The sequence below is a fragment of the Miniopterus schreibersii genome (genome assembly GCF_964146895.1).
Source record: "Miniopterus schreibersii genome assembly, chromosome: 2".
Taxonomy (NCBI): Eukaryota; Metazoa; Chordata; class Mammalia; order Chiroptera; family Miniopteridae; genus Miniopterus; species Miniopterus schreibersii.
Window position 1 is genome coordinate 154345046 of NC_138102.1, and position 17274 is coordinate 154362319.

Consider the following 17274-nt stretch of genomic DNA (forward strand, 5'->3'; position numbering starts at 1 on the left):
TCAATTTAAAAGAAAAAGGATTCTTTTAAAACTCATTACAACATAATGTAATACTTAAAGGAAAAAAGTGCTTGTGCTCTTTCAGGACTCCTTTGTTCATTCATTCAAAATGCAATTGCAGAGTAACACTATATCCGAGCCACCAGGCAATGAATGATACAACCCAAGCCTTATCATTAGGAATTTTGCCCTAATAATATCATATTGGTATTTAAAGAAATAATAAATAAATAAATCCTTATCTACAGTATTTAATAGTTAGATATTATGAAAAGATTTGTCATTGCTGGTAGAGTTGATATCACTGTTGGAACATCCCAAATATCAAATGATTAAAATAAAATACAAGTGATTTGTAGGTAATAAGCATTTAATAAATCAACCTACTCTTGAGGATTTACTTAAACATTTCTTGGAAATTATTTTAAAAATTAAATATCTGAAGTATAAGAAGATAATTTTCCACCCCAAAAAAAGGTAAAATTTGACTCATAGAGATACATAAAATGAATACATGGGAAACATTTCTTATTCTATTCATACAATGAGGGAACCAGGCAAAAGTTATAACCAGTTCAAAGGAAATGTGAAAATAGAACTAATTTATGGGGAGTAAAGCAATGTTGAAATAAATTGTAAATGGAATTTCCAAAGGGGAAAGGAAGTTAATCAAAACTCTACTAGACACCACACAAGTTATATGTCTACCAGTAACCTACAACATACAAAGAGCTGTAAAATACAAAATAGCTCAGAGACAATGAACAGAGCCAGAATCAGCTACCCCTGAAACTGGTGCTGAATGGAGACAATTTATAGTTTTTCTTAGAAAACTATTTGAGCTAAGAACAGCTCTAATTTAATTTATTTTTAAAAATATAAATATCTTTATTGATTTCAGAGAGAGGAAGGAAGGGGGGGAGACAGAGAGAGAGAAAAACATCAATGATGAGAGTCATTGATCGGCTGCCTCCTGTATGTCCCCTGCTGGGGATCGAGCCCACAATCTGGGCATGTGCCCTGACCGGGAATCAAACCCCGATCTCCTGGATCCTACGTCGATGCTCAACCGCTGCGCCATGCCGGCTGGGCAACTCAAATTTATTAAGCTAAATAAAATAGGGGAAAGAAGTGTCATTGACTGAGTATATACTTTGTATCAGGCATTATGCAAAATATGTTGTGTGCCAACTGATTTGATGCTTAGAATGACAACCATTTTATAAAAAAGAACCTAATAATTCAGGTTTAACTATGACGTCCATAATTTCACAGCTAGAACATCATCAAGTCGTGATCAGAATTCATGTCTGTCTGACTTCAAAGCTCACACCCTCTGCTCCACAGTAATTAAGAATGCAAGTTAAAATCATGTAGGGTTTTGGGTTTTGCCTGTGTGTGTTTGTTTTCTAGTATGTAAACAAACCATTAAAAATACAAAACAAGGAAACAAAATATAGACCATTTAACTGTAGAAGCACAAAGTAGGAAAAGGAGGATAAAAACTTAGAAAGAATAAAAGTAAATTTATCAATCACCTGTACACTTGCATGGTACCAACAACTAAAATTACTGGTTACTAAATCTGAAAAAGAAACAAGAGCATGCCTAGCTAGCATATATACAGTAGTTTAACAATGCCAACGAAAAGAATAAAGTAAAGCCAGCAGTCCTCAAATACACTTAACTATATCCCAGTGCCCATGAAAAGCAAAACTAATAAAGTAAAACAAATCTAGTTGAAAGTCCATTTCCGCCCTTCCAGTTAATCAAGTAGCAAAGGAAATCTAATTATAATACATGAATATTAGCAAAGTGCAAGTCACAGTTACTTCTTTCCTCTCATTTTTTAAACCTTCAATATAAAGCTTGCCACACAATTTCCATTCTCTTTAAGCTATGGAGGTTATTTTCTAGTCTCTCTTCTATGTGTACTATTCTTTCTTCAATTGCAGTTTTCTTCTCTTATTCTACTCTTATTATTTTCTTTCTATATATGTCCATGCCACTCTTGCTATATAATTTTATAATTTATATTAAAACTTTTTACTTAATTACTGTTTCTTGAACTTAAAATATATTTTTTTTCTGTTATCTAAATCATAAAATAGAAATATCAAAAAAGATTTATAGCAACATATTGACAGGTATTGGTAGATTACAACGTAAGTCCCACTTGCCATAAGCTGACTCAGCCTCCCAAGATGAACTAAATGGCCCCATAATAATTTTTAGACTTTACACAAGTATCACTGTATACAAATGGTACTGTTCACTTTAGAACCTTTGGGGTATTTTGCCCACATTTATGTTTGAAGCATCTATACTATACAAATAGAGTGCTATATTTAAGTATTCCTATCAAAGTTAACCAGCATCTACGTGACTATATATATAATACATCTATGTGGCTTTTATAAACTTTATAATCATAACAGTTTTCAACACCAGCAAACCAGCCTTTCTTTTCAATATGATGGGGGGGGGGGGAACTTAGCATACCATCATATTCTTAAAGTTAGATATCTATAACTATATACCAACAACCCAAAATGGGGACTCAAAAGCAAAATTTGAACAAACTACATATCATAAAATTCTAAATTCTGCTGGATGTCACTGTATCCTCTTTTCCAACAATTTAAAAGAGTTATTAGGTACCTAATAGCTAACAGCAGCTGTTAGACAACTAAACTCTTAGAATTACCTCCCAGAAATTTTATATGCCAAAACCCAGAAGAAGGATGCAGTTTAAATAAAGTTCTATTACCATAATATTTATTAAAATTAATGAACCGTGTGGCTGAAGTAAATTGAAAATAGTGTACAACTTGCAGTTCTCAAAATAAAAATAAAACAAGGGGATATGCCTTCATCTAAGGAATGCTTGTCACAAAAGAGTGCAGTGAAATACCAAACTTACATCTCTTTAAAGTATAAAAAACCAAAACAAAAATAACAAAAATTTTAATAAATAATACCAATGATGAAAAACCTTACACTTTAAAAAAACAAAACAGCCTCATGAATAGGTGTGAAGCTTTACAAACTTTTCTCTTAAGGGAATAACAATCTAAGGTTTAAAATATTCAGTATTTAACTCAACAAAAAAGAGTGATAGTTAACTGCAGTATGATCCTACATCTACAATTTTGCCTTGATTAATGCTTATTTTATTGTCTATAAAGGTATAATTTAGAAAAGAAAAAGAAAAACCTTTGTGATCAGAGGTGCATCAATACCTTAAATGCATATTTATTTTTCTCAGTGCACCCTTTAAGGGAACTCAAGCCATTCCTCACAAGGAAGCAGAGAATAGCAAGGAAAAATTGAACTCTAATAACCAGAGTCACATCCCAGTTCTACATGTAGAACTCAATATTCCAGTATAGTCAGTGGGCCTTGATTTCCTCATTTAGAAAATGCACAAAAATAACACTATTTTCCTCAAAAAATTTTTATGGTAATCAAATAATATAATGACGGGGGAACTGCTTTAAAAACAAAAACTATCAGAAGAATCATCAACATTAAGTGATCAAAACGTATAGATACACAGTCTCTTACATAAGAGAAAACTATTCCAAAGCTAGAAAACCTGAAATGTAAACTATTAATTTACCTAGTTAACATACTTAATGAAATAATACAATCAGAAAGAAGATTGGTTAATCAGCGACCCCAGAAACTTAAAAGGAAAGTTAGACAAATATTGGCAGAGGTCATCTAAGTATTATCCAGGGAAAAGGACACTTAAGCCAACATTTTAAATTATTCCAGTCCTCTTGGCAAAACCTACTCTATAACGTGAAAGCAACATGCATTCTCACTGTAATGCCGTTAAACTCAATTTACTTAACTCTCTTTATTCTAATTCCATGTTCACCACACACCTTTTGTTCATAATGTGGTTTACCATTTGTTCTGCCTATAAGGATGAAATGGCCTCTTGAGCATTCCATTCTCTGGCAGAGAAATTTCTCATTGTAAGTTAATAAATTAACATTGTGTGTCATAATTCATAAATTGAGTTTGTCTCTGAGAGATTAACCTATTCTCAATATATTGACACAGATTATTGAGTCTGCAAGCACCAGTTCCCAAAGTTGAACAGAGGCAAATTTAACAAGAAAATAACTGTCCATCTCTAAGGCCTCTTTGGAGAAAGTGTGCCAAATTTCTCACCTGGTTACAACAGCCCAGTGTCTGCACCCAAAGCATCATATAGAAGAAATTTTACATTTTATAGTTAATGAGGTCTAAAAAAATTCAAGTGTGTTGCCTGCATTTTCCTGATAAACAGTTACAGATTAAGACTAAATGGACCTTTCCTGACTCCTAATAGCAGTTCTTTCCACCCACTCTCTATAATATAATACCATTTGGGGGAATATTTTATAAACTTTCAAGTTCATGAAAACAGAGATTAACAATCTTACCTTTTTAAAAGGCTATTTATAGGAGGCGATAGTATATGCTATTTTCACAGGGAGTAGTGCAAAGACCAGGCCAAAAAAAAAAAAAAAAGCAACACATCATTTCAGAGTAAATAATCTACTTTATTTAATCTTTATTGCTGACCATTAATAAAATAGTGCTACTTTAATCCCAGTATACACAATTCACAAAAACTATGTAAAGCCTGGCCATGTTTATGGAGATGAAAAAGGACAGGCTGACAATTAATATTACTACAGATAGACATTAAATACCAAAAGGTATAATAATCACAAAAGGTAAAAGGTGGGAGTGTTAGAAAGTCCAGAAAACCTAATTTGTATCAGAATATCCTCAAAAGCTATCTGTGTACACTAATTTTTTTAATCAAGAAAACAAAGTTTATTGGTATTACAACAAATATGTGCCTAGAACATACCCTAAAATTTGAGAGAAATGCCTGTTACACAAATGAATTTTCTGCTACAAAACAAAAAGGTTTGAGAAACATCTGTTAGCCAATTTAGAATTATGAACAGAGACAACCTACCTATTAAAAGCATCACTGTGGTAGCTGTGCTGAGAATAGATTGCTTTAGGGAAGAGCAGAATATATGAGATACGCTTAGGATTGTTTTTTAGTAATCCAGCCAAGAAATGATGGTGACTCAAACCAGGATGGTAAGAGGTGTGGTTATGAAGTGACAAAATACTGTATATATTCTGAAAGGATAGGTGACAGGATTTCCTGGTGGACTGGACCTAGGGTGTAAGAGGAAAGGGGAGAACCAAGGATGACTCAGTGTTCTCACTAAGTGAGTGCAAGGATGAGAATGCCAGCAACTAAGATGGGGGGCTGCTGGGGGAAAGGTCGGGGCAGAAAGGAGCAGCGCACATCCAGACTCCGCAGCGCCCACAAGAGTGCTGCGGGCTGTGCGCCGCTGAAATGCACCTGAAAGGCCTCCACGCGCTCCTGCAGGAACCCCTACCGCAGGCAGGGGAAGGAAGCAGCACTAGTGTGTATACACAGTACAGACACCTGGGCAGAGCCAAGAGGAGGGTACAGCCACATTTTAATGTGTCTGGAAGATATCTGGAGGGTTGAAACGGGAAATGTAAAACAAAGTAAGTTATATCAGAGAAGGGGGACTAGAAGAAAAACAATTCCCTGGATACCACTGGTGTTTCCCTCTTTCAGGCCTTTTGTACTAATGTGTGTTATGTGTCTGCCTATCTGTCAAAAATAAGAAAAAATTTATTTTCTGAGGCCAAAGAAACATAACTCAGAAGGATAGCTATAAAGAAATTTATATACTGGTATAAGAACACTAGGGAATGATTCCTACTGCTACTGACCCAAATAGAACCTAAGGTTTTTGTGGGGGTTTTTGGCTAATTCAGGATTATCATAATAGAGCACTATCTTCATCTTATAGAAAAATAATTTGCTGCCAAGACTTCAATTTTTTAGTAATATGTGAAAATTCCTACAACTCTATTTTCAAATTTTTTTTAATGTATTCTATAATATCCTAAAATCAAACCACTATCTTTTTAAAAAGCAAGTTCAGAATCAGATAGAACAGATAAAAGACTGTACCATAAAACGCTGTAAGAAAAATCAGTTTAAACAGTAACTGATAATAATTACAATATTTTTAAAAGGACCAAGTTTCTCTTCAGTATTATAGTTCTTCACATTAATATCTGTGTTTTGTTTATAGTTATGTTTTTAGAGCAAATGTAATATATTAGATTAGTATAATGACAGTTGGACCACGCAGTTAAAATCAGGTACCATGATTCACCTAGGAACCTACTAGGTGAGCTGCAACCAGAAAAAAAAATTAAACTTAGAACTCAAAATCTGGAAGAACGCACAGATACCATTATAGATTAAATAACTGAGTTTCAATGAAGTTATACAGTAAGTTCAAGGCAAAGGCAGGCCTCTTCATTCTACAGTCAGAGATACTTGATTTTGAAACACACTATAAACTTAATCTTCAAAGTCACAACAAATATCACTGACTATTATATGCATTAATGAAGACAGGAACTGACATAAATTACTGAAAATCCACATAAATACCAATACTTACATGTACAATACAAAATTATTACACTACAATGGAAGTCTACTTTATGTCCTGGCAAAAATGTCTAATATAGATACAAAGTAGAAGGGATGGAAAAATTTTAAACAGTATGGTACATGCTGCTGATTATAATACAGGTATTTGAAAATATAGTAAGTCACCTGAAAATTTTACCTCAAATATAGATCAAAGTAAAATTCAGTTAATGTTTACTACTCTTATTTTTCAGATTAATCTGAAAAAAAAAAAAAAATCACAACAATTTTTTCTCAAACAAAAAATACGGACTCAGGTTCTGAACTCTTGTAGATGTGTAACATAGATTGGACTGGAAAAACAGGGTTAGCAAGGAGAGTAATGGGATATTAATAAAATGACCGATTTGTTGTCCTAGGTTTTCCTGGCCAGGAGGATGGAGAATGGAAAAACTGAACCATGAAATCAAAAAGGCATCTGTCTTCCAGGTTTCTCTCTGCCAATGTCTTGAGAAAAATGTTTGAACTTTCCTGTTGGCTTTGTATGCAAATAGCTCCAGATGCAAAGTGAACCACATCTAAGTTATTTGGTTCAACATCTGCTGGTCTAATTCCCATTATTCCTTCTAAAGGGTCGGCTTGTGACAGACAGTTTAGTTTGCCTTCTATATAAGCTGTTTTGAAGAAGCTAATTTGGATTAAAGTATCTATCTGGACCACTTCTTTTTCCCTTTGATGGTCAATGCATTCTAATGTGGTCTGTGTAGTGCTACAAGGAACTTAGAAACATATTGGAAAGGACAGTATTCAAGGTTTTGCCTCCCACCTCGCTTTCTAGACAATTTATATTTATACTGTTAAAAGTAAAAAGTGAACAGTCATTTGCCTCTAAAACAGCACCACCCACATCGTACACAATGGTAACAGGGCAATACTTTCTGACCTCATATTTTTTTCATGGAAAGATTTGAAGCTAAAGTTATTGATAAAAGGGCTTGCCAATATTAACAATACATTTTGTGAACCATTCTGTCATTCGTGATGACAATTTTCATAAGGCATCACTAAAAACGGAATGAGGTCCACATTATGAGGCATTTAGTGTGTGATAAATAGTATACTTTAAAAACCAGATAATAAATTTGTGAGAAAATGAACAAACACTCTAAAAAATTAATTTAAATAAATCCCATGAATTCAGAAACTTTGGGTCTGCTGCAACCAGAAAAGAATCAAAACCATACTGAATCCAAACTAAGCTAACTGTGTAATGTTCTTAGAACTTAAAAGGTCAAGTAAAGATAAACTCCTTCCTTCAGGAGAGTACGGTATGAAATAGAACTTGCACTGGAAGGTAAAAGTGGAGAAAAAGGAAGAAATCATAATAGTTATCTATCTATATATGTCTGTATTCCTTATATCTTTGCATTTATATATACATGTGTGTGTATCAGAAGATAGACATTAATTTTGAAAAGTCAGTTTCCTAAAAAGTAGAGCATTACCAGTCTTATAAAATTTATAAAAGACAGTGAATTGTTTAAGAATGATATCAAAGCCCAGCCAGCGTAGCTCAGCGGCTGAGCATCAACTTATGATCCAGGAGATCAAGGTTCAATTCCCAGTCAGGGCACATGCCCAGGTTGCGGACTCGATCCCCAGTGGGGGTGTACAGGAGGCAGCCCATCAATGACTCTCATCATTGATGTTCCTCTCCCTCTCTTTCCCTCTCTCTGAAATCAATAAAGCCATAGTTTTTAAAAAAAGAAATAACTAATTAACCAGTAATTTATAAAGTACACATAGAACCAAAAAAATAGGAAAAAAAAGAATATCAAAAACCAGCCCTTTTTGTGTCTCCGCCCTTCCTATGAGTCTCAATGTGGTTTCTTCTATATGTTACCAGTTATAAGACTCAGCTAATCTTCAGTTGGTTATTCAGATTGATTATTCTATAATTTAGTTGTAATTTCAATTTGATCCTGGGAGGAGGTGAGTGTAATTTTCAATTACTCCATCACCGCCTTGGATGCAATAAAATGATATTTTAAAAACACCAAGCAGCCCACCCATGTTCATAGCAGCATTATTTACAATAGTCAAAGGAAGCAAGAGTCCATCAACAAGATGAATGGATAAGCAAAATGTGGTCCATACATATACTGTAATGTTAGTTAGGCTTAAAAAGGAAGGGAATTCTGACACATGCTACAATACTGATGAACCTTGAGGACATTATGCTACGTGACATAAATTAGCCACAAAAAGATAAATACTTATGATTCTATTTATATATGATATCTAGAATACTCATATTCATTGAGATAGAAAGTAGAATGGTAGCTGCCAGGGGCTGAGGGAAGGAGAAAATAAGTAGTTATTGTTCTGTGACTACAGTTTCAGTTTTCCAAGATAAAAAAGTTAACCAACAATGTATGTTAACAATAGTGAACTGTACACTTAAAAATTAATATAGTAAACTTTACATGACATGTATTTCACTACAATAAAAAAAATACAAATTGGCATAAACTAAGTGCTAAAGTAAGTGATGCAGAAAAAAAAAAAAATGATATAGTTAAAAAGAAAGCAGTTATGAGATACGGAACAAATTCACTGAAAACTCTATACGAGGGATGGGAAACATCCGGCCCATGGTTCGTATATCATTTGGTCTGGCCCTGCCAAGGCAACCACAGGCAGGGCTGGAAATTCAATAAATCTAGGAGCTTTTTTCATAGCTAATTTTTAAGTTGATAATTTTGTGTGGCCTGTGAATGATGTTATAAATATCCAAATGACCCTTGGCAGAAAAAAGGTTCCCCACCCCTGCTCTATACCTTTTCTTGAAAGTAAGCAGATGGGAGATGAGGGAAGGTATTACAATCAGAATCAATGGCAAAGAGAGAGGAACAGACATCATCCAGCATAACAACGTAGATCACACTGACTGGCTCATAAACTTCACACACACTAACCATGGAAGACAAGCTAGTGGATAAGGCTATGAAATAGGATAAAAATGCCTGAATAAAAGCAATTCTCACTGAGCAGCTTTCACTGAAATAAAGTAATAATCACCATACTTTTACTTAGAGTAAAGTTAAAAGCAAAAGAGGAGTTTGGCCATTTCATAATTCACCTCTTATTTACAGTCATCAACTCTGAGATAATGGAAGTGGAGAAACACATTTTATAAGTTAGATGCCATATCTTAATGAGATATGGGCCTAGAGATAATTGTTTGTGTAAAGAACCAACATGCACATTTCATTTATTCTGATTGGCAATTTATTAATTTCATCATTAGTATTGCATATAAGCTAGCATTTTAAAAGGTCCCACTATGTAAATATACTAATTTGACAGTGATATGCATGTCCTGAGGTAATACGTTCCATTAACAGTATTGCAGACTATAAAGAGACACTTTGAGGGACAGATTCATTATTCTGGTTGCTATTATGAAATTATTCTCCAACCTACTGTCAGCAATGAAGCAGGATAATCACTAGGCCCACTAAGCCCACTATACTCTTTACCTAATTAAACCTTTTATCCTTACCCCAAGAATAAAAATTTCTATTCTCTCCCAAGTACTTTAATAACTTAAAACCAAATGTTTTTGAATAATCTTCTTAAGATTTTTAGCTGTGGTAAAATTTGGTTAATATTTATTTCTTTTAAAAAGCAGTTTTCATATAGATTACAGACAGCTATGGTATAGGTAGGAAAATAGACAAAAGGAGAATACTAGGCTTTTCTTAAACTAAAAATAATCTGCTTTAGATCTCTTAAAGCTTCCTTTCTTCTCTGGTCTTTAGTGTGGAAATGATTAAATTGCTATGCTAATTAGATTGTGCACATCATTTGTCTAAACAGCTTCCAGATACCTGAATAAGAAGCTGAATTCTCCAGCAGCCAGAGGAAGACAAGTACCTTCAGCAAAGGACAAAGATTGCCTGGGCTAAGCAATCATGTAACCTGCCTTTAACTTCAGCTCTTGGCCAGGTTTGGTTTCCTCTGTTCCTATAAGTCATTTAGAAAATTCAGAAATTCAGAAAGAGTACTTTCTTCAGGTCTAATTTTTTAAGGGGGTGAGGGAGAGACTCTGTGTGTTTGTGTGTGTGTGTACACTAGAGGTGTTGTTCTTTAATTCTAATTTCATTAGGCTTTGAGGACTAGACCTACGTGTGTGTGTGTGTGTAACCACTACTGTAAATATTAAATCATTATATAAATATCATTATACCACATCTTCCTATCAATTTCCACTCCCACCCTAGTCTAGTAATTCCTTCGATTACTTATTTATTCATTCATTTTTTTTCTTTAATTATTCTTTCTACACATATTTATTAAGGGCCAACTAGAAGCTAGGCACTACTTTTGGCATTTAAGATGTTAACAGTAAGACAGACAAGGTACCTAATCCCACAAAACTGACAGTCTAACAAGAACCAGAAAACAGATGCACATAGATGTGGGAGGGTCCTCTGGGAAGGCTTCCCAGAAAAAGAAATGTGAAAGCAAGGAACACCACATAAAACAAAAAGGAATTAGCAATGATAAGGGAGTGAGAAAGAGTAGAAAGGTAGAAAATTCCAGGCAAAGGAAACCACATATATAATACCTCAAACAAGAACGAGCCTCCAAACTATGCCATCCTCTTTCCCACATTTACACTTTTGTTCCATTTACTTTTCTCCCCTCAAAATATTTCCCCAATTTCCTATCTATGCTGAATAAAATCATATACATCCTTCAAAGCTCAGGTCAACAATCTTCAAAGATAGTAATTGGCTCATACCCGGCATAAATAACATTTGTTAACTGGATGGATGACCAAATCACCATTCTTCCCAAATCAGATATGCATGTGCCTGCCCCTTGAAATAAAGGACATAACGCCATAGTGCCAAATGCATAATAAGCACTAAAAAAATATTTGTAGCATGAGTACCTCTAATAATCTAAGACTAACCAGAGCTGTTAAAAAATGACATTTTCATCCTCTCCTAACCTCACAGTGACTTGTCAGAACAAAAAGTCTAGATAACTCAAAATACTATTTAGACATGAATTATATTAATATTGAACATCAGGTCTTCCACAAAATATCTCTCAATAATAGAATTTATTTTTGTATTTATTAATTTCTTGGATGGCTCATTTTTTAATTTTTAATACTTTTGAATGACATTCCTGAAAAAAAACTTCTAACTTTAAAAACTGGTGGAGAAGATAAATTATTTTTAGAATATATTTAGAATATAAGAAGAAAGAGTCTTAATAAACTGAAGCACCTAAAAAAATTATTTGTACCTCGCCTTCCTAAAATTAGGACAAATTAGGAAATATAAATTGGAATTTGTTATGCAATTAATAATTTGTTATGGAAATAACCTAAATTAAATCTGGGTCATTCCATTTTTCGTATCATAGAAGGCCAAGTGCAAAGGCAGAAAGAGGCTTCCAAAGAAAAGGCAAAAACGTTAAGCAAGAAAAAAATTCCTAGTTACTGTATACTAGTACCTGTAGGAAAAGCAGCCCAAGGAATAGCAGGAGACGTAGTTTGGGTTTCACCACTTCCACCATCAAATATCTCTGCAGCCTAGAAAACAAAGGCAAAACTATTTTTGAAGATGGAGAAAATAGAAATGCTACTTAAGCAATCAAGCTTCCCAGTTATATAAGCATATTCTCAGCAATGTACCACATATTTTCAAATTCCCCCTGAACACTCAATTACTTTTCAGTCTTCATTGCTACCACACCCACCATACACACCACCCCAGTACTTATGTTCTATTATCTTTTTTCCCTTACTTATTCAGAATATATCTCCTGCCAATGAAATTTTTATTTTATATATCCTTAATCACATTTTCACTTGTGAACTTCAGATCTAAATACTTTAAATTACCCTCCACATTTACCCATGTACATAAGTAAAATAAATCATTTTTCTTTAAAAGTCTAGAGACCAAATCTTTTTTATTAATTAACACAATACCTAATTAGAGATCAATCTAAAGAAATGGGATTCATCTGTATTTTTTAATAATCTACTTATTCAACATTCAGAGAATTCCTAAAGCTGATATTTTAAATTAACAAGCCCTCCTATTAAAGTTTTAAAACTTTGAGACAATTCCTGAAATGCTGAGATGTGGGTAAGAGTGCAGATTTTTCTGTCTCTAAGTGTCCAGGTCACAATTATTATTGAAAAAAGAACCATAATTTCAATTCAGATTCTTCATTGACATGTCAGCCAAGGAAAAGTTGACTAGAAATCTGCCATAGGAGATACATGATGTAGAATATACTGTAGCTACTGCTACTCTCTACAAACTACAAAAAATGACCATGGTTTATATGACCAAGGATAGAGACCTTCCATATTTCTACAACAGGATGTGGTAAGAAAAAACCCTAATAACCACAATTAAATTGGAGTTGTTGGTTAAAATTGTACCTACATAATATTAAAAGTAATAGATCCACTGACTATAAACATTGAAGTGTAATTTTTACTCTAAGGAGTAGCACTACCCACTCAATTTTTTCCCAATATAATAAATCAAACATGGTTTAAATAAAGAAAACTATACTAAGTTTTAACCTTCAAATTCTAAACAACTAGTATTATATCTGAAACATACATTTTCCTCAAAATAGAAATTTTAACAAATTTTTAAATGTTACATTTCAGTAACATAAATAAGATTCAATCACCCAACAAAACCCCAAATATTATAGAAAACATATAAATGTGCTAAACAAAAAACAGTTTTAGATGAAATGCAGAAAATAGGAATGTTCACATTCTAAATATCTCCATATTAACATATTATTAAAGATCTACAGAAGGGAAAATGACCCTAATCTAAAGAATTCATACCATTCTCTCATGATATTCAGGACACTGAATATAGACTTAATATCTTATATTTCCTCTTGATGTCATTAACTACATTCTCTATTTTTAACAATCTCCTTTTACCAAATTCCAAACTAGGTGAAAGTCTTACTTAAAAAAAGAAAAAATCACAGAGCTCACTTGATGGTAGTTCCAGGACTTGAGTTCAGGCATCCTGGCTCCTAATCCAGAGATTTTCCTGCAAGGCTATACTGGCTCCATAAAAATAACTGGGTTACAAAATATTTCAATAAAATGAACACTCACTGAAAAGGATTAAGGAAAAGGTAGTGCTTCTTCAGCTAACAATTTCCACTTATAAAATACCAACTCAAGCCTGAGAGAATCTCTAACATAAACATACTAATTAGCTGTATAAGTCACCAAAGGGCTATGTAGTTAATAGTCTAAATCAACTCATTACAGGTGTAAACATGAAAATATGGGACAAATCTTCAATACTCATCTCTCATCTCACAAGTATTTCCTAATTGACACGTATCCCAACAAAATCATCTGCTGACAATTTTTAAAACCTCTTTAGTGCTTCCACTAGCAGCATTTAATTACTTTAATTTAAACCATTCTTATGGGCATGACCAAATGTTGAATAATAAAAAATCAGTTTAACTTTCAGAGGGGATATATTTTAATTTGCCTTGATTTCATTTTTTTCATTCCAAAGTTACATTCAAAATGATTAAGAAAAAGACCATGAATGCCAATGATAAATAATACATTGTCAAAATAGTATATACTCCATTATAATCTCACAAAGTTAAAACAATTACATAAATTTAAGGTAAATAATAGTACATACCTCAAAACCACCAAAATCATCATCATCCATTCTTCAAGTGCACCTGAAAAATAACAGAAGACACTGAAACAAGCCCACACACAGTCAGTTATGTCAAAACATTCTCTGACTTAAAGGTATATACAGTTTGATTTGTAAATGAAAACTTTTATTTGGGTTTTTAAAAAATATATATTTTTAACTATGCGTTCATGCATTTTTAATTCAAAAAGACTAGACTTTTTTGGCAAAATTAGCATTTCTGGCAAAATTAGTAATTTCTGTGACTTTTTCAGCAACCATGTATTTTGCCATTTTACATTGAGATGCCAGGAGTGGAAAAATATTCTTTTACATTTTAATTTGCTTTTCCCAAATTGGCGCTAGAGTTCAATTCAATAATGCTTCCTGCTTTTTGCATCTATTCCTCAGTTGTCTGGCAACATCAGCACAAACTCCAGCTAAGAACAGGACTGTGGTGAATTTTTGGAAATCTGTCCCCCACCACAAAGGTTCTTCCCTTGGTTTCATGGCCGAGGTTGATTTAGATTTTCAAAATTGATCAGCATTTTTGAGCTGTGGCCACAACTTCTGGAGCATTTTGATATGTGTATTTTTAGCTGAAACTGCTTTGCACTTTTGGAAAAATGTGGAGCAAGTTACTAGGCTGATCGAGATAAATCAAGTCATGTATTCATGGGAGACCAGGGGACAGAAAAACACAAACGAATATCTAGAATTCTTCTCTTCTTTACCCTTAAAGTATGTAAGAAAGACAATCAATAGGACAACACATGTTTTATTTTGTGTTAAATATGTATCATAAAAATAAAAGGAGAAAACCATGAGTACATGGGCTTTAAAAAAAAAGAAGAAAAAGAAGCTTTTATCCAACAAACTATGAAAGAATTAAAAGATCTGGAAAGGTGAAACAAGTAATAGGTGGTATACATTAACATAAAAATAAATTCACAATAAACTGTGAATAAGTAGCTGCAAGCGGTACTCTAGTCAATGATAACTGGATTCTTTTTCTATATTTCAAAAGTGAATATATCCATATATTAATAATAGTTTCCTTGAGTCAATAATATAAGATTGACTTGATTACAGAAAACAATACTCTCCAATTTCACAAAACACAAAAAGTTAAAACAAATTAAGCCATATGTTAAGCAATAATTTTAAAGGCATTTTCTAAGGCATTTTGCTCTAAGTAATGAGGCAGTTATCTATATAAAAATGGTTATCTATGGCCATGCTTTCCCTTCTCACTGAAATTAATACTAATGCCTTCAAAACAAAACAAAAATAGTCAAAGAAAAATAAACAGTAAAAAACAATCTCATGGATTGTTTTGCTTTAATAAGCAAAAAAAAATTATTTTCACAGAAACTCAGTAGGTAATGGCACTGAAAGAAATATATGTAGACAAAAATACATTATAAAAAGGACATTAAATTAACCAAAATATGATACCAGTATTGTCACCATTACTCACATCTTAACAACCTGATGAAAATATTTTTAAAGATATATTTTTCCAAAAATCAAAACTAAGCAAGTCATCCACATACTGCACTTAAAAAATATAAACCAGACTTTCAAAAACTTTTGATGGTGGTTAGTTTGAAATGGAATTCACATTAATTTTGTGTTGCAAGCAAATAGAAATCTGTATGTGATTACATTTTTTCATGAAGAAATTATGAAAGAGGAGTGATATGGATACAGAGAATTAACCAAGTCAAACTATAAACACCAAGTTTGTCTTTTCCACATGTATCCCACAAATCTCAGGAGACAATTAAAAAATATTTTTAGCATCTATGAACACTGTACCCAAATAATATGGTTTCAAATGATGAAATTTTTAGAGTAATGCTTCTATGTGTTTTCATAACTCATATCCCAATAAATTATTTGTAAGGTGCCAGAAAATTTAAAAACAAAAACAAATACCCGTGCCTAACAATCATTTCAGCTTTGTTTGCCTGTGGTAATGAATCAAATACCATCAGTTTCCTAAGTACTGATTTAGCTCTACAAAAAAGCATAGTAGTGATAACTGATGTTTTCCATACCTCAGCAACTTCTACATATTAAAATGCAGATGACAGTATTCCTCTACTTTATTTTCAAATAAATATTAATACATTTTAAAAAACAAATGTGTCATGAGTTTCTTAAAAATATAGTACTAGAAAAATAAACATTATTTTAAAGCAGTAACCTTTCTCTGAATAATTTAGTTTCAAATCCTGAAACGGTTTGTTTCCTTCAGAACATTTGAAAGATCAGGAGGAAAGAAAATTATAGCACTGATTTGTAAAAATCCATTTTACAAAATCAGTATTTTTTGTAAATTACAAGTATGGATTTCTTTATGGATTTAGCCTCTCCATAAAACATTAAAACATTATTTTATCTAAAGTGCATTTATAAACTTTTTAGAATATTTCTAAGCACTTAGCATTATATCTCATCACACTACAAATATAATATAGCAACACCAAATATATCCGTCATCTAAGTTATAGATCATGAGCCTGGCCAAAACATTGATAGAGTATGTACTTTTCCTTTTCTGTCCTGGAAAAAGAGAGATGTATACTTTGCTATGATTATGTATCTACAATGAAAGATTTCATTATATCCAGGTTTAACACTTCTCATACTTCTTTATATCTGAATTTAATCTCTTTTGTTAAACTATTCTATTAATTTCTTATTTTACTATTCTCAGCATTTAATATATTGCTAATATTTTATAAGAACAACATAAATACAACACTTACTGTAACAAATTTTTATTGAGCAACTCTGCAGAAGATCACTCAAGGAGTTACAGTCAGGTGTGGAGAGAAGGGCAGAGTGTAAGAAAAGCATGCAAATACAAATAATATGAGTTATACAAGAGCCATAAAAAAGAAGAAAATATGTCCAAGGTGGAAGGATAGATTTTTATATGGTGATATATCTATTTGAGGCATTATGAAATGCTTCAGGTAGGAGACATTTGATATCTATTTCAACAGACCT

At 32.7% G+C, this 17274-nt stretch overlaps 1 protein-coding gene across 3 annotated transcripts in view; it reads right to left on the reverse strand.

The window, feature by feature from the left end:
- Positions 1-17274, reverse strand: part of CCDC91 (coiled-coil domain containing 91) — a 232734-nt gene that overhangs the window by 169004 nt on the left and 46456 nt on the right. For all 3 annotated transcript variants that reach the window (XM_081127169.1, XM_081127171.1, XM_081127170.1), the window contains exons 2-3: positions 14254-14296; positions 12047-12125 (exon numbers count right to left, since the gene is read on the reverse strand). In XM_081127169.1, the coding sequence (XP_080983295.1) occupies positions 12047-12125; positions 14254-14283 (109 nt within the window). In that variant the 5' untranslated portion in view covers positions 14284-14296. The remainder of the gene's footprint in view (positions 1-12046; positions 12126-14253; positions 14297-17274) is intronic.